The 18362-nt window shown below is 42.6% G+C and overlaps 1 protein-coding gene across 4 annotated transcripts in view; it reads left to right on the top strand.

Moving 5' to 3' along the window:
• The first annotated feature begins 11293 nt into the window (after window positions 1-11293).
• TRMT2B (tRNA methyltransferase 2 homolog B) overlaps window positions 11294-18362 on the top strand; it is a 47039-nt gene continuing 39970 nt past the window's right edge. For 3 of the 4 annotated variants that reach the window (XM_032330997.1, XM_032330994.1, XM_032330996.1), the window contains exons 1-5: window positions 11294-11341; window positions 13129-13398; window positions 14102-14156; window positions 16907-17041; window positions 17839-17938. In XM_032330997.1, the coding sequence (XP_032186888.1) occupies window positions 13133-13398; window positions 14102-14156; window positions 16907-17041; window positions 17839-17938 (556 nt within the window). In that variant the 5' untranslated portion in view covers window positions 11294-11341; window positions 13129-13132. The remainder of the gene's footprint in view (window positions 11342-13128; window positions 13399-14101; window positions 14157-16906; window positions 17042-17838; window positions 17939-18362) is intronic. The other variant, XM_032330995.1, reaches the window with a different exon arrangement.

The following is an 18362-nucleotide window of genomic DNA, read 5'->3' as shown; positions in this document are numbered from 1 at the left end:
AATCTTAAAAACCCCAAATATTTCTGAGTTCTATCCCCCTGAGATTTTGATTCTGTAGTTACAGGGTGGGGCTCATGAACGAGGACTTGTTACAGTCACCCCAGCTAATTACATTGTAGATGAGCCCTTGTCCACATTTTGTGAAATTCTTTTTTTTAAGATTTTATTTATGTATTTGAGAAAGAGAGAGAGAGAGAGAGAGAGAGAAAGTGAGCGCGCATGAGCATGGTGGAGGATCAGAGGGAGAGGGAGAAGCAGACTCCCCACTGAGCAGGGATTTCCTCCCCCTCCCCCCATTAGGATTCCAACCTGGGACTCAGATCAGAGCGGTAGGCAGATGTATAGCGGACTGAGCCACCCAGGTGCCCCACACATTTTGAGAAATTCTTACAGAACGCAGTGTAGGAGCGCCTGGGTGGCTCAGTCGTTAAGCGTTTGCCTTCCGCTATAACCTGAGTCCTGGGATGGAGTCCTATGGGAGGGGGTTGTCCCTGCTCCGCGGGGAGTCTGCTCTCTCTCTCCCACTCCCCCTGCTTGAATTCCCTCTCTCGATGTCTCTCTCTCTGTGTGTCAAATAAATAAATGCAATCTTAAAAAAAAATAGAACGCAGTGTAACCTGCCTTGGTACAGAGAGAGACTTAAATGCCTCCCATCTGGATGACTGCAGCAGTCTCCCTCAGCTTCCAAGCCAATACACCTTAAAATCTATCCTACACACAGCATCTAGAGTTCTGTCCAGAAACATCTCCTGAAAAACTCTTCATTAGCTGCCTATTGTTAAAAAAACTGAATCAAACCTCTCATCCAGCACTCCAGGATTATCCTTCCTGACCTAGTGACCTCATCGGCCTTCTAGAACGCTAACGACTTCAGCACAACCCTCGCATCTAGCCTGACCTGCCTCCTCCTGGGCCTTGAACACAAATTGCTCATTCTTGTTTTCCTGCTGCAGCTCCTACCTCTTCTCGGGTTATTCAAATCTTAAGCATTAAACTTAATCCTCACATTCTTTTCCTTCCCTCACTACCGGGAAGATCCCCTGCTTTGCTAGAATTACCAAAGCCCATTGTTGTGTATTCTTCCCTTTTGAGTCTTCCCATCGGGTCACGTAATTTAGAGGGCGTGGCCTGTGCATCTATTCCTCTCAGCCTCTAAGGCGGTCACACCTGAAGAAATGTGGTTAATGGAAGTGATTTTAATACATGTTATTTCTGAAAGCTTATGCGGTAGCCTCTGAAATCTCCTCTAGATCAAAACAAGAATGACAAATTTTCAGAAACTTCACGTTGTTGTGATTTGGTTTGCTGATAATCCAGATAAGCAAAGGTTATCTCGGCTTCAACTCTTATTTAATTAAACAATATTGCTTGTCACCTATGACATGTCCATTTATTGACTTTTCCAGTTGAAGAGTCTAACCTTTTCTTTAATATGGGATATTTCTTTTCCCTCTTACAAATGTGATGATTTTTCTTTTATAGAAGAACATGCTTTATTAGATTAAATAAATATAAAAAGGTTAATGGCTAAATAATTACATTATAGCTTCCTTAATTTCTTTTCTCTCTTTATCCCTCAGGGTTCTCTGCCTTCTCAAATGACAGACTTGCTTTAAAGTTCACTTGGATGCTCAGAACAGGTGGGGGATGCCCCCTTTCAAATAGACAAGGGAAGGATTCATTTCAATGCATCAAATATTCACGGAGCTTCTATTAGGGCACCTGGCTCAGTACTAGGCACAATAATGAATGCCAAGATCAGAAATGATAATGGAGCAGAAGGATGTGGGAAGGAGAAGAAAAGGAAAGAAGAGGTGGAGAAAGGAATAAAGCTGTCTATCTGCATAAAAGGGGTCTAAGAGGAGAGAAAGGGAGAAGAGAACCAAAGGTGCATTCTCCAGCCTGGTCTCACTTGATAGCAATGTGCAAGCCTAGAAATATGAAGCAATGGTTTGAGTTAAAGTAGTACTTAAGAACTGTTAGAGTGTTTAGGAAAGGCCATAAATCGGGGGTACCTGGGTGACTCAGTCATTAGGCATCTGCCTTGGGCTTAGGTCACAGTCCTAGATAAGCCCCACATTGAGCTCCCTGCTCCACGGGAAGCCTGGTCTCCCTCCCTCACTCCCCCTGCTTGTGTTCCCTCTCTTGCTGTGCCTCTCTCTGTGAAAAAAATAAAAAAGAATCTTAAAAAAAAAAAAAAGGAAAGGCCGTAAATTGAGTCAAGCCTTTACCTGCTCAAGCCTTTGGAATGGGGAGTAAAAGATCTCTGTCTCTCTTTTTTTTAAAGGGTATATATGTATGAGTGTGCAAGTGTGTATACTTATACAATATATAAAATTATTTTTGGCTGGTAATAGCTAACACTTAATGAGTGTGTGCTTACTCCGTTCTAAGTACTTTATTAACCTATTTACTCTATCACAACCCTGTGAGATAGGTGCAATTACTATGGACATTTTTTCAGATGGGGAAACTGAGGCATTGAGCAATTAAGTTGCCAAGTTCACACACCTTCTATCTGGCAGGTCAGACTTTGAACTTTGGTCTGGCTGACTTAATGTTTGCTGTTATTTGAGGCACTTGGCCATGTGTAACCTACTGCTGCACTCACTAGGGCTAATGCATTGCCTTGCACATAACAGGCATATTATGCTTTGAATAAATAACTGAAATTTTAGCTATAAAGTGCTTTCCACTAAAGTCTAATTACTATTAAAAATAAAAATTAAGTGTCATTAAATGTGGACTTACTTTGCTGTAAATTTTAATTTTATTAAAAACATTTTTTTTTTTTTTACAGCACACGCATGTGTGTATATTTCAACATTCTCTTACTCATTTGGCTGGGCTCCCGATCCCTCTAAAAATTAGAGGAATCACTGAATGTAGTCCAGGAGCTGGTAAATGAATTATTGGTATCTGATGTATTTTTGGAGTAGTGCTGTGTTGGTGGGGTCCAGAGCCGATGGCCAAGAGACAATTCTTGAGACATCTTTGATGCATAAAGGTTGTTTTACTAAAGCATGGGACTGGACCCGCCAGCAGAAATAGCTGCTGTTGGGGGGGGGGGTGGTTGTGAGGAGGACAGATTATATACTTTGGAGTTGGGGGAAGTAAAGATAAGGGAAATTCTAAAAGGATTTTCATATGCTAACAAAGATTGACAGGGTCCTGGAGACCTCGGTAGTGTCAAACTAAGGTTGTTTTCACCTCTAGCAAGGCATTTACTTTAAGACAGTTGGGAGCTTCCTGGAGAAAGGTTATACTCCTCCTGCCTCAAGTATTTGTCATTGGGCTTCGGGTTATAAGGATATTTAATTTTATCTGCATTTCCTTCTGCCTTTGTTCTCCACATCAGTAGCTAGTCTCCTTCTGTCTTTTGAAGTTGAAAAGCAATTCTTGCCCTGAGGATTTAGTAGCCCCGCGTGGGATCCACTTAAGAAACCAGGTTTACCTTGTCATAAGAATGTAACACTTTGCTGAAGCAATGTAAAATATAGAGGGAGAACGAATGCTGGAAAGTCCCTAGGGCCCCAAGGAAGGCCAACTCAAAAAAAAGTTGCGATTTGAAGAAATCGCCCTACCCTTCATCTCCCAATCTTCCAACCAATCCATCATGGATCTGAGCCCATAATTTTGTTTGAGTTAAATCGCGAGCACCCTGAGATAGGCACCACTATTCACACTGTAGTTCAAATTTCTTTGTGATTTTTTTTTTTTTTAGGCTTATCCAGATCCACCAATGGGACGGGGAGAAGAGCAGGCGGTGGGCGGGGTCGCTGGGAGGGGAGGAGAGGGCACCTTGGGGAGAAACCTTGGTGCGGGGGGGTTGGGGGGTGAGGGGGCAACAGGGCCTTGGGTGATTTTGAAAAGGTCTCTAGAGAAGGGCCACGTTAAAGTAGGGAGGAGGGCTCCCCGAAACTAGCTGCCCTGGCAGGGCAGGCTGACCCGCGCCTGGGAGGAGCCCCGCGTCCTGTTGCGCCTGCCCGGGTCTGGCTGCGTGTGCGTCGGGAGTCGAGCCGCGGTGCCGCACCGCCGCACCAGGAAGTGACTCTCCCCCGCGGCAGCTATCCAGGCCGCCCGCTGGCTTTTTCGTGTGCCGCCTCAGGTTTGTTAAGAGGACTTATTGGTTGCAAAGGTATGGGGGAGGGGGTACGTGAAGAGCTCGGAAAGCCCGATGGAACCCTTACGGTAGAGAAAACTGTTTAGTGAACCCAGTTGCCCGCGGGGCGGAGAATTGAGGCCGGAGGAGGTGGGAACGGACGGGACAGAACGCTAGCTGTCCAAGGTTGCGGCCAGCCTGGCGTCCGCCTGTGCTGTGACCTCAGCCCTCTCTTGGCCCAAATTCAGTGATAGCCTTTCCTGCAGACATGGTGGGTAGAATTTCCCCGAAGAAGAGGGGGATGGAGGGGCTGGTGAAGGGGTCTGGTGGGGGAAGGACCTGATTGAACGTGCAATGCAGTGAGGACTCTGCAATAAACCCCTATGTCCGTCTCATTTTGCCGAGAACCTTGTCGGGGGCCAGGCCAGCTGAAGGAAGGATGAACAGAGAATGTAAGCAGGACCCTGGTCTGTGTGTAAACATTTTGGTCCAAGAAGCTCCTTGGCCTCACACGCATCAGGACCTACCACATAGTCTCGGATTGGAACCTCTCTGAGCATTTCAGGCAGGTTAGCTATTCCAACCCTGGAGACTTAGTCTACATTCCTATCTGGCAGCTCTGGACCCAGAGTCCCTTTCCGATCAATTCCTATAGGAGAAACTGAGTAGATGTCACACACTTTTTTTTTTTAACCCTAGCATTTTTTTTTTTTTTTTCTGGTTTTCCCAAGAAGTTTATTCGGGCAGAACTGGAGACACACAGAGGCTTTGCACCTAAAAGAGGGTGTTGGGCCTCTTGGTGGGCATTTTTTTTTTTGATAGGAAAATCTCTGAAATGAAACCAGTCTTTTCTGTGGGATAATGCCCCCTCTGACATCAAGAAACAAAGAAACATAATTCACTTTGACTGGTATTATTATGCTGCCTTGAAAAATATATTTCACTACAGAAATTACTAAATATGGTAAAAAGGTCTTTACCGGGAGCCGTGACTTGTTGGCAATAGTAGGGTCCTATTTTAGACCATATCTGATAATTTGGAGGAAGAAACATAGATGCACAAGACCCCTCTGCTGGGATATAGGGCAAGTGGAGCACAGTCATGGTGGCATTCACCAGTGAGGACCCCACACACTCAAAACAAGTCTGAATGTTGTGGGGTACAGATAGCTGTCTTCAGTCCTCAGCTCCCCTGTCCCTCCTCTGCCAACCCCTAAATGGGCCTGCAGCACACCCTCCCCCTTCAATCTGCCTCTACTCTGCCCAGTCCTTCTTTTTTGTCTCCTACCTCTTCACTCATTTCCTCTCTCCAGTTTTTGTTTTTCTTCAAATCAAATACATACTTTTGTCTCACTTTAGAAAAATGTTTGTCACAGATCACACACTTGATGGTATTAATAGGTGGTCCAGGGCAGGCCTTAAGTCCACCACACTCCAGCAGGCACTAAAGCAGAATGTTATGAAAGTTGTTTTGTTTGTGTTTTGTTTTATAAGTTTCCTGCATATTTTACTTATCCTAGCAGCACTCAACATGCTTTATTACATCTCACCAGTTTTGTAGGTCAGACACATGGAGGCATAAAGAAGTCAAGTGATGTGCTTTGAATCAGAGCCTAAGGAGAGATAATGACACATATCAAATTCCTGCTGTTAGGCGCTGTCCTGAGCACTTTGTATATATGAGCTCGTTTAATTCTTTTTTAAAATTTATTTTAATTTATTACTATTTTTAATTCTTTTTAAAAAAGATTTATTTGACAGAGAGAGACACAGCGAGAGAGAGAACACAAGCAGGGGGAGTGGAAGAGGGAGAAGCAGGCTTTCCTCTGAGGAGGGAGCCCAGTGAGGGGAGCTGGATCCCAGGACCCTGAGGTCATGACCTGAGCCGAAGGCAGATGCATAACGGACTGAGCCAGCAGGTGTCCGAGCTCGTTTAATTTTAGCACAACCCTGAAAGGTAAGTGGTACTCGTCCTATTTTTTTTGTTTCTTTTAAAGATTTTATTTATTTATTTGACAGACAAAAGATCACAAGTAGGCAGAGAGGCAGGCAGAGAGAGAGAGGGAGAAACAGGCGTCCCGCTTAGCAGAGAGCCCGAGGCGGGGCTTGATCCCAGGACCCTGAAATCGTGACCTGAGCTGAAGGCAGAGGCTTTAACCCACTGAGCCACCCAGGAACCCTGGTTCTCATCCTATTTTGATAGATGATGGCACTGACATTCATAATGCTTAAGTAACTTGCTGGAAAGTCACATAGCTAGTGAGCAACAGAGCTGAGATTAGAATACGGCTCCAAAGCCCATTTTCTTTTCTTTTCTTTTTTTAAGATTTTATTTATTTATTTGACAGAGAGAGACACAGCGAGAGAGAGAGAACACAAGCAGGGGGAGTGGAAGAGGGAGAAGCAGGCCTTCCTCTGAGGAGGGAGCGCAGTGGCGGGGAGCTGGATCCCAGGACCCTGGGATCATGATCTCAGCTGAAGGCAGATACTTAACGACTGAGCCACCCAGGCGCGCCTAAAGCCTATTTTCTTAGTAACTTGCCTTTTCCTGGGTACTATCTATGAGCACCTCAACTTTGAGCAGCTTAAATCTGTTTTGTTAGAAATTTGTGAAGTCCCCCCCTGCACCCTGCAAATGCCTCCATGTTGTGACAGTTATTTTCTTTAGTGTTTGGTAAACACACACAATGGTATATGGGCTAAATATTATAGCACCCATGTCAGTATCCTTTAAGTACCCAGTAGACATAGCATACGAATTTCACAGTAATAAGAGGAAGCCATGGGGGAATTTCTGTCAATAAATCTGTTACATACATCGGGGATAGTGTGTGTGTGTGTGTGTGTGTGTTCTGAATTAAGGTATAACTTAACATTGAAATATAATCCAATGTAGAGGACAAGGGCAAAAAGGTAATTTCACAGCTCATCATTAAGGTGTCCAGCCAAGTCCATTCACATGTCCTTGGTACCCAAACAAGTTACACAGTCATGATCGGGCACCATAAAGTAAAAAGGCAACAACACTGACTCTTGTGTTGGAGGCAAAGGGATCCCTTCCTCCTTCCAAAGTGTGGCCCTCACCTGTTCTAGTTCTTGCAGCTTTTGTCTTATAGTTACTCCTCATTGTCCTCCCCCCATCAGTATTGCCACCACCACCCAGTCGTCTACTGTCTTTAAGCATCATGACAGTTAACTGAGTTTTCGCTAGGTACTGGGTGCTATGCTCAGAGCTTAACAAACATCATTTGTATGTATGTATGTATGTATGTATTTTGTTCATCATCTGTATTTAATCTGCTGAGTACTTTTTATTAATTATCCTTTATTTAACTCTTACAACCACTATATGAGGTAGTTACTATTAGTATCTTGATTTTGCAGATTAAAAAAAAGGAAAGCTATGGGGAATAATTGACTTGCCAAAGCCCAGTTAACTAGTAAGTGATAGAGTCAGGGAACCACTCAGGTCTGCCTGACTCTAGGCTCTACACACCTAAGATCTCAGACCTTCATTTGGTCCTCCTGTCTGCCACTTAGTACTGCCTTATTTCCCTTCTTTGGCCTCGGACTTACTGGATATGTCAGGGCCTTACCTAAAGCCATCTTCCTTGGCCTCTAAGCTCCACATTCTCCTGGGTCACAAGCATCTCTTCTTGTTCTCCTGATACTGCCTTTTCCCCAGGTGTAGTCATTGGTCTTTTGCTCTTTTTACTGAAAGCTCGCATTTATTTATTTATAAATTTTTTTAAAAAGATTTTATTTATGTGACACAGAGAAATAGTACAAGCAGGGGGTGTGGCAAGGAGAGGGAGAAGCAGGCTCCCACAGAGCAGGAAGCCCGATGTGGGGCTTGATCCCAGGACTCTGGGATTATGACCTGAGCCGAAGACAGACGCTTAACCAACTGAGCCACCCAGGTGCCCGTGAAAGCTCTTAAAAAAAAATCTTACAACTTGTACTTACAGACACTCAATCAAATCCCTAACCCCAACTTCTCTCATGACTCGTAGTATTGCTTCTCTACTTGTTAGATGTTTCCATTTGGGTATTTTCCTTACCATTGAAAACACATGCCTCAAACATGAATTTACTTTTTTTTAAAAAAAGATTTATCTATTTATTTGAGAGAGAGAGAGTGTGAGCAAGAGCATATGTGAGTAGGGGGAGGGGTAGAGGGACAGAATTCTTTAAGCAGTCTCCCCACTGAGTGCAGAGCCTGATGCAGGGCCTGATCCCATGACTCATGAGATCATGACCTGAGTCAAAACCAAGAGTGAGCCACCCAGGCCCTCCTGAGCTCACTTTTTCCCCCTTTTTAATTTTTAATTTTTATTTATTTGTTTTTAAAGATTTTATTTATTTGACAGACAGAGATCACAAGTAAGCAGAGAGGCAGGCAGAGAGAGAGGAGGAAGCAGGCTTACTGCTGAGCAGAGAGCCTGATGCGGGGCTCGATCCCAGGACCCTGGGATCATGACCCGAGCCGAAGGCAGAGGCTTTAACCCACTGAGCCACCCAGGCGCCCCTTATTTTTATTTTTTAATTAAATTCTTGATTTAGAATTAGATTAGAATAATAGAATTTTATTAAATTCTTGATTTAAATTCTTTATATGTTCAATTTAATTAACATATACTGTATTAATTAGTTTCAGGGGTGGAATTTATGTTTCATCAGTTGCATATTACACCCAGTGCTCATTACTTCAAGTGCCCTCCTTAATGCCAATTACCTTTTCCCCTATCCAGCTCCCCTCCAGCAACCCTCTATTTGTTTCCTAGATTTAAGCATCTCATATGGTTTACCTTGCTCTCTATTTTCACCTTATTTTTCTTTCCTTCTCCTATGTTCATCTGTTTTGTTTCTTAAATCCCACATATGAGTGAAATCACATGGTATATGTCTTTCTCTGATTGACTTATTTTGCTTAGCATAATACCTTCTAGTTCCATCCATGTCATTCCATATGTCAAGATTTCATTCTTTTTGATGGCTGAGTAATATTCCATTATGCATATACACACACTACATCTTCTTTATCCATTCATCGTCAGGGGACATCTTAGCTCTTTCTATAGTTTAGCTATTGTAGAACATTGCTGCTATAAACATTGGGGTGCAGGTACTCCTTTGGATCACCACATTTTTATCTTTGGGTAAATACCTAGTGCAATTTCTAGGTCATAGGATAGCTCTATTTTCAACTTTTAACGAACCTCCATACTGTTTTCCAGAGTGGCTGCACCACTTTCCATTCCCACCAACATTTTAAGAACTTTCCCCTTTCTCTGCATCCTTGCCAACATCTGTTGTTTCCTGATTTGTTAATTGTAGTCATTTGGACTACAATGAGGTGGTATCTCATTGTGATTTTGATTTGTGTGTGATTTGGAGTGATGTTGAGCACTTTTTCATGTGTCTGTTGGCCATTTGTATGTCTTCTTTGTAGAAATGTCTTTATGTCTTCTGCCCATTTCTTGACTAGATTTTTTTGGGTTTTTTGGGTGTTGAGTTTGATAAGTGCTTTACAGATTATGGATACTAGCCCTTTATCTGATAAGATATTTGCAAATATCTTTTCCTGTTCCGTATGCTGCCTTTTAGTTTTGTTTACTATTTCCTCAGGTGTGCAAAAGCTTTTTATCTTGGTGAAGTCCCAATAGTTCATTTTTGCTTTTGTTTCTCTTGCCTTTGGAGACACGTCTAACAAGAAGTTGCTGAGGCCAAGGTCAAAGAAGTTGCTGCCTGTGTTCTCCTCTAGAATTTTGATGGATTCCTCTCTCACATTTAGGTCTTTCATCCCTTTTGAGTTTATTTTTGTGTACAGTGTAAGAAAGTGGCCCAGTTTCATTCTTTTGCATGTGGCTGTCCAGTTTTCCCAACATCACTTGTTGAAGAGACTATTTTATTTTATTTATTTTATTCATTTGAGAGAGAGAGAGGGTGTGAGCACAAGGAAGGGGGAGGGTCAGAGGGAGAGGGAGAAGCAGACTCTACTAAGCAGGAAGCCTGATGTGGTTCTCAATTCCAGGACCCCAGGATTATGACCTGAGCCAAAGGCAGATGCTTAATCAACTAAGCCACCCAGGCACCCCAAGGCTGTCTTTTTAAAATTGGATATTCTTTCCTGCTTTGTAGAAGATTAGTTGCCCATAGTCAACTAATAGTTGGGGGTCCATTTCTGGGTTCTCTAGTCTGTTCCATTGATCTATGTATCTGTTTTTGGCCCAGGACCATACTGTCTTGGGGATTACAGCTTTGTAATACAGCTTGAAGTCCAGAATTGTGATGCCATTAGCTTTGGTTTTCTTTTTCAACATTCCTTTGGCTGTTTGGGGTCTTTTCTGGTTCCATACAAATTTTAGGATTATTTGTTCCAGCTCTGTGAAAAAAGTTGATGGTATTTTGATAGGGATTGCACTGAATGTGTAGATTGCTCTAGGTAGCATAGACATTTTATTTTGTTTTATTTTTTTAAAGATTTTATTTACTTATTTGACAGAGAGAGACACAGAGAAAGAGGGAACACAAGCAGGGAGAGTGGGAGAGGGAGAAGCAGGCTTCCTGCCAAGCAGGGAGCCCAATGCAGGCCTTGATCCCAAGACCCTGGGATCACGACCTGTGCCCAAGGCAGGTGCCTAAAGACTGAGCCACCCAGGCACCCTAGCATAGACATTTTGCCAATATTTCTACTTCCAATCCATGAGCATAGAATGTTTCCATTTCTTTGTGTCTTCTTCAGTTTCTTTAATAAGTGTTCTATGGTTTTCTGAACATAGGTCCTCTACATCTTTTTTTAAAAAGATTTTATTTATTTATTTGATGGAGAGACACACAGCAAGAGAGGGAACACAAGTAGGGGGAGTGGGAGAGAGAGAAGCAGGCTTCCCTCGGACCAGGGAGCCTGATGCAGGGCTTGATCCCAGCACCCTGGAGTCATGACCTGAGCCAAAGGCAGAGGCTTAATGACTGAGCCACCCAGGCGCCCCCAGATCCTCTGCCTCTTTGGTTGGGTTTATTCCTAGGTGTCTTAAGGTTTTTGGTGTAGTTGTAAATGGGAAGGACTCCTTGATTTCTATTTCTTTTTATTTTTTATTAAAGATTTTATTTAATTTTTTCACAGAGAGAGAGAAAGCACACAAGCAGGGGGAGCAGCAGGCAAAGTGAGCTGAAGGCAGATGCCCAACTGATTGAGACACCCAGGCACCCCATGGACTTCTCTTTTTCTGCCTCATTGTAAGTATATATAAATGTAACTGACTTCTCTGCATTGATTTTTTAAAAGATTATTTGTTTATTTGAGAGACAGAGTGAGCCATAGAGAGAGAGAGAGCGCAAGTACACAAGCTGGTGGCGGGGCAGTGGGAGAGGCAGAGGCCGGCTTCCCGCTGAGCAGGGAACCAGACATGGTCCAATTCCAGGACCCTGGGATCATGACCTGAGCCAAAAGCAGATGCTTAAACGACTGAGCCACCCAGGCACCCCTGTGCATTGATTGTATGTCCTGTAACTTTGCTCAATTCCTGTATCTGTTCTTTTTATTTATTTATTTATTTATTTATTTATTTATTTATTTATTTTTAAGATTTTATGTATTTATTTGACAGAGAGATCACAGGTAGGAAGAGAGGCAGGCAGAGAGAGAGAGGAGGAAGCAGGCTCCCTGCTGAGCAGAGAGCCCGATGCGGGACTCGATCCCAGGACCCTGAGATCATGACCTGAGCCGAAGGCAGTGGCTTAACCCACTGAGCCACCCAGGCGCCCCTGTTCTTTTTTTTAAAAGAAGTTATTTTTTGTAAAGATTTTATTTATTTGAGTGAGCAAGAGAGTGCGACAGAGAGCACAAGCAGGAAGGAGAGGGAGAAGCAGGCTCCCTGCTGAGTAGGGAGCCTGCTATGGGGCTCTATCCCAGGACCCTGGGATCATGACTTGAGCCTAAGGCAGCTGCTTAACCGATTAAGTCACCCAGGCGCCCCTTCCTGTATCAGTTCTAGCAATTCTTTGGTAGAGTCTTTTGGGTTTTCTGTATAGAGTATCATTTTGTCTGGGAAGAGTGACAGTTTGGCTGTTTCTTTGCTGATTTTGATGCCTTTTATTTCTTTTTGTTATCTGATTGCTGAGGCTAGGACTTCTAGTTCCATTTTGAATGACAGTGGTGAGAGTGGACATCCTGTTGAAGTTCTTTTTATTAACCTCCCTATTTCAGCTTTGTTTCTCTATATAAAGCCTCCATCAACTCACTGTTGCCTTCACAATAAATAATAATATTAATATATAATAATATATATTGTATGTAATAAATACTGTATCATATTATATATATCATATATTATATAATATGTAATAATATATAATATATAATAATTAGTGTTATTATAATATTAATATAATAATTCAGGCATTAACTTTCTTCTAGATTTCACTTTGATGTAACTTTTCAACCTCATTTCCTCTGTTCCCCAAAATGAATTACTGTTTTAGCCAGACTGGTCTAGCCATTGTCCTATAAATATCTGATTTACCTCCCTACCGTCCTTTAAGACCTGGTGCAAGGCTTACTTGCTCTGGGAAGCTTTTCCTGGGCATTTGTCAGGAACTAATCACATTGTGTTATTTATTGTCATCTTTTCCTGCATCTGGACTTGATCTTCTCTATTAGATTGTAATCTTGTGTGGCACGATGTCTTGCACATAGCACTTACTGAATAGTAGCTCACCGATTGGTTTTGGGGTCGGAGGGTAGAATATGGAGAGGGTCTAGCCATTGGAGTGTATACAGAGAGTTAAACTCTTCCCTGGAGGACAAAGAGTATACTTTCCTCATCTTTTTATTTTGGGAACCTAAGCCAGTACCTGATACGCAGTAATTCAGTTCCATTCAGCAGGCCTGCTTTTACCCAGTGTTGACTCCGTGTCAGGCACTGTGCTGGGTGCCGAGCTTCTGTAAGGGTTTGTAAATGAATGAAGGGGTTTGGGAGTTGTGCTTCTGTTTCCCAACTTCTGTTTGTTTACCTTTCATGCAGGTGAATGTCAGTGTTTCTGTGGTTGGCAGAGATTAAAAGAAGAGTCCCAATGCATAGCCCGAGGTCTTTCCTCTCCAGGGTGGGTCCCCTCTCCAAACCAGGATTGCTCCCCTGGTGTGCCACAAAACACCCAGGTTGGTCAAAGCTCTTTTTGGGCTCAGCATGTGAGGGAAACTTCACCAACGTGATAACCAAGAAGTGTCAAAGAGGACAGAAAAGTCAGAAGAAACCAAGCTACATTGGACCACTTGATAGTTCCTGGCAGGAAAGGTAAGGTCCAGGCAGATACTGTTTTCCATTAGCAAGTCTGAATCTCTGGGCCTACTGAAATTCTGTATTCCTGATGCAACTAATATGGCATTGCAAGTGTTCAAGGGGGCGCCTAAGATAGGATACCTAGGGCAACTTTGAAGACACCTGAATAATGTTGGTGGAAATGCTTTGTGATGGCAGAAAATATTCTCCTTGCCTCTAAGTATGTTTTTCACAGAAATGAGATATTAAACTGGGACATTATCTCTATAAAGGTCCAGGGCAGATACACTGAAAACCAGGAATCCAGGGAGCGATCAGATGGCTTACAAATGAATAGTCCCGTTGCAACCATGCAAACACAAATATACCTCATTTTATGCAACAAATGTATTTTCTAAATCAAATTATATTTTAAAAGCATTAGGGAGGTGAGCTATTTAAAGGAACCCAACAGTGAAGCCTTTTGTAATATGATTAATTACCTCCTGATAAATCTGGATTTTTCTTATATTAAGTTTGCCCATCTGTTCTGCTTTGTTAAGTAGACAGCACCAAAATGGGCTCTTCTCCCAGACGTATCTCCCCAGGGGCATGAGAGTTAGGTTTCCTGAATAAGTAAAATGCCAGAGAAAATGGTGGCAGGAAGTACTTATGCATAGTAGGTGCTCAGTACATATTTATATAATGAATGAAGTGCCTGAATTATTTTTTTTTAAAGGCTAGCTGACGTTGTGACACCACTCTGGAGGCTGAGCTACGAGGAACAGCTCAAGGTTGGTACCCAGCTTATGTTTTCATTCCCTGATTCCATCAGGGGGAATGGTGCCAGCCTTGTAGGAAGCTTGACTGGACAGCTCTACTCAGATGCCCCAACAGGTGCTTAAAATCAGTATGTTAATGAATCTTGAAAAGTTTTTTTTTTTCCAAATGCAATTGTTTCTTTATATTAACATATACTGTATTATTAGTTTCAGAGGTAGAATTTAGTGATTCATCAGTTGCAAACAACACCCAGTGCTCATCACTTAGTGGCCTCCTTAATGCCCATGATCCAGTTACTCCATCCCCACACCACCTCCCATCCAGCAACCCTCGGTTTGTTTCCTAGAGTTAAGAGTCTTTTATGGTTTGTCTCCCTCTCTGATTTCATCCTAATTTATTTTTCCTTCCCTTCCCCTCTGTTCATCTGTTTTGTTTCTTAAATCCTACATATGAGTGAAATTGTATGCTATTTGTCTTTCTCTGACTGATTTTGCTTAGCATAATACCCTCCAGTTCCATCCATGTCATTGCAAATGGCAAGATTTCATTCTTTTTGGTGGCTGAGTAATATGGATCTGAAATTTTAACTTTACACCTGTTAGGTCTTCCAAACTCTGAAGCCATATCAGAAAATGCCTGTTTCCTTTCTTCCTTGCTTTTTTGTTATTCTGTGTGAGTAGTAAGTGCTCTTGCTGCTTTATATGTAGCTGCACTTTCCAGCCTGGTAGCCATGAGCTACATGTGGCTATTTGATTTCAAATACAGTCAATTCTGCTATAATGCTTATCTTAAAAATACAAATTTGTTCCAAGGGATTGATAGATTAAGGAACAATTTGAACATAATGCAAATTTCACAGAGGCTTACAAGTGATTCTTTTTTTTTTTTTTTTTGTCCACAAGAAACACCAGATGAAAGAAGCAAACTGTACCCAGCAGAACTAGCTGCATTAAGAATACATAAAATGGGGGCGCCTGGGTGGCTCAGTGGCTTAAGCCTCTGCCTTCTGCTCAGGTCATGATCACAGGGTCCTGGGATCAAGCTCCACATCCAGCTCTCTGCTCAGCAGGGGTCTGCTTCCCCCTCTCTCTCCGCCTGCCTCTGTGCCTACTTGTGATCTCTCTCTCTCTGTCAAATAAATAAATACAATCTTAAAAAAAAGAATACATAAAACGAACACATGCACATGCCTCAAACATCTACAGGTTCCCATAGTTCACTGAATGTGGCATGGGCCACTCTCATCCATGTCTGCTGCTAGATCTTTCTGTGTGTGACACATAACCATCCTTTCACTGCTTCAGGATCATTCACAAGTGGACAGCCACCTCCACAAGCAAACTTCAGGTCTTTGTCAGGGTAAAGGACCATTCTTACTGTGGTATGTATCTATACATTTCTTAACCATTTATTATTTTTAATTTTTAGATTTTTAAAAATATTTTTTTATTTATTTGACAGAGAGACCCAGTGAGAGAGGGAACACAAGCAGGGGGAGTAAGAGAAGGAGAAGCAGGCTTCCCACCAAACAAGGAGCCCGATGTGGGGCTCGATCCCAGGACCCTAGAATTATGTATGACATGAGCTGAATGCTTAATGACTGAGCCACCCAGGCACCCCTAATTTTTAATTTTTTATTATTTTTAAAGATTTTATTTATTTGAGAGAGAGTGCACAAGCAGTGGGAGGGTTGGGGAGGGGGAAGCAGACTCTCCACTGGGCAGGGAGCCCAGAGCCTGATGCAGGGCTCCATCCCAGGACCCTGAGATCACGACCCAAGCCGCAGGCAGACGCTTAGCCAATTGAGGTACCCAGGTGGCTCATTTCTTAGCCATTTAATGTGTAAAACTGTATTACCCTTTTTGCTTTCCTTTCTATGTGCGTTACTGATAAAGTTGTGGAATGTGTGTGCCTAACCCCATTTTTCCCATGAGCTCTTTGATTTTGTTTTAAATTTTAATTCCAGTATAGTTAGCATATAGCATTAAATTAGTTTCCAGTGTACAGTATAGTGATTCAATAATTCTGTATATTAGTGCTCATCAAGATAAGTATATTCTTAATGCCCTGTAATTTCCTTCGTGTGAGTTTGCATAGCATAGCATAGAAATGCTTATGTCCTGTTTCAGCAGAGGTGACTGACTGTATACGTTAGCTAAAATTAAATAAGATTAAAGGGGTGCCTGGGTGGCTCAGTTGTTAAGCATTTGCCTTCAGCTCAGGTCATCATTCTAGGATCCTGGAATCGAGCCCCACATCGAGCCCTGCATTAGGCTCCCTGCTAGGCGGGAAGCCTGTTTTTCCCTCCCCCACTCCCCTGGCTTCTGTTTCCTCTCTCCCTATGTGTCTCTCTGTCAAAATAAATAAATAAAATCTTTAAAAAAAAGAGAAATGAGATTAAAAATTCAGTTCCTCAGTCACATGAGCCTCATCTCAAGTGCTCATTAGCCACATGTGGCTAGTGGTTACTAAATTATATAGCACATAATACCAGCATAAAACATTTCTATTATCACAGCACTGACCTATAGCTTGGGTGTTCAATCTTGAAAGATTGGTTAAAATGAAGAGCTTACACAAGAGCTCACTCTTTTCTCCCAGCACCTTCTTAGGTCTGTTGCTGTCCCATCACTATGGGTTCCTTATCTGCTAAGACCATGACCCAGTCATCTGTGGGAAAGCCTTCTCTTTTCCTCTTTGTTTTCCATTTGCGGTGATACTGCATAAGTTTCTTTGTTTCATTACATACATTCTTTTGCAGGTTAAATTTGAAGCTCAGAAGAAAATTTTACGGAGACTGGAGTCTTACCTCCAGAAGCTCAATGGAGTCAATGTGACAACATCTGCACCCAGAGTTGAGGGGCTCTCTTGTCTTCTCCATCCTATTATCCCCTCTGTAAGCCACCACTTCCCTATCCTTCATCTACTAAGTCCCCTTAATAGCTAATAATATCAGCTAGTACCTACTGGGCACTTTCTGGGGATGAGGCCCTCTGCTAAGTGATTAGCATGCATGATCACTGACTGTTTATAGGCACCCTAAGGGGTGAACACTATGGTTTTACAGATAAAGATGTTGATGTTCGAAGAGATTAAGTAATTTGCCCAAGGACACACATCTAGAAAGTGCTAGAGCTGAAGCTCACACTCAGGTCTGTTTGATGCAAAGCTCATTGTCTCAACCACTACAGTATTACCTCTGTAGAAAGATTTCAGACTTTGGAAACCTAATGAGGCCTCAAAGAGTCAGAACTTAATTTATGGCATAGGTTGGCAAACTATGGTTCTTAGGCCGTATCTGTCCCCCACCCCTGCTTTATTTTGTAAAGTTTTATTGGAACACAGCTGAACTTGCTTGTTTATGGATTGTTTGGGGCTGCTTTTGCACTGCATGGCAGAGTTAAGTAGTTGTGATAAGGACCATATGACTTGTAAAGCCTAAAATAACTTGTTATCTGGCCTTTACTGAGAAAGTTTGCTGACCCCTGCTTCACGGCAAGATTGAAACTCTTTTCCACTATGGAGTGTCTGTGGAGTGTCCTGACCTCAGCTATGCACTTTCACAAATACCACACCCTCCGAACAAGCACCATTTATTTGTCCTTATCCAGAGAACATTCTCACGTTCCTTTTATTGCTGTTCTCTTTGGTTTTGTTTGTCCTGTTGTGCTTCTCCTGCCCTGCCTTCTTCAGCCTGTCATCAATGGCTACCGAAATAAGTCCACCTTCTCTGTGAACCGAGGTCCAGATGGCAACCCAAAGACTGTGGGGTACTACCTGGGAACTTGGAGAGGTCAGTTGAAGGCGATGACTAGTAGAAATAGCAAACCAAGGGCTGTGAGGAGAGGGAAGGTGTGGGAACAGCATCAGTGGGCGTGGAGAGGAGTGGAAAACACGGCAGCCTTGAAGGAGAAGGATGAAGTCCTTTATGTAGAACGGGATCAGAAAGTTAATTTTTAATGCCTTCTGGAGGGTGGCCATTGTCACGTAGTAGTGGGAATCACAACTTTCACCCTTTCTTCCTCTAAAAGTCATATGCCTGAAGCCCAGTTAGCACCTAGTAAATGTTAATGTTGCCACTGCTCACTCACCATTGTCCTCATCATCATTTTATGCTCCTTTTCCGTACTGGGAGAAGTCTCCTCTTTATTAGAGAGTTGCCTTTTCTATTTCATATCTCCATATCCCTGAAAACTAGAGCTTTCTGTGATAAATAT

Source organism: Mustela erminea, chromosome X (genome assembly GCF_009829155.1).
Source record: "Mustela erminea isolate mMusErm1 chromosome X, mMusErm1.Pri, whole genome shotgun sequence".
Classification (NCBI taxonomy): domain Eukaryota; kingdom Metazoa; phylum Chordata; class Mammalia; order Carnivora; family Mustelidae; genus Mustela; species Mustela erminea.
This window is presented reverse-complemented; position numbering and strand designations above follow the sequence as displayed.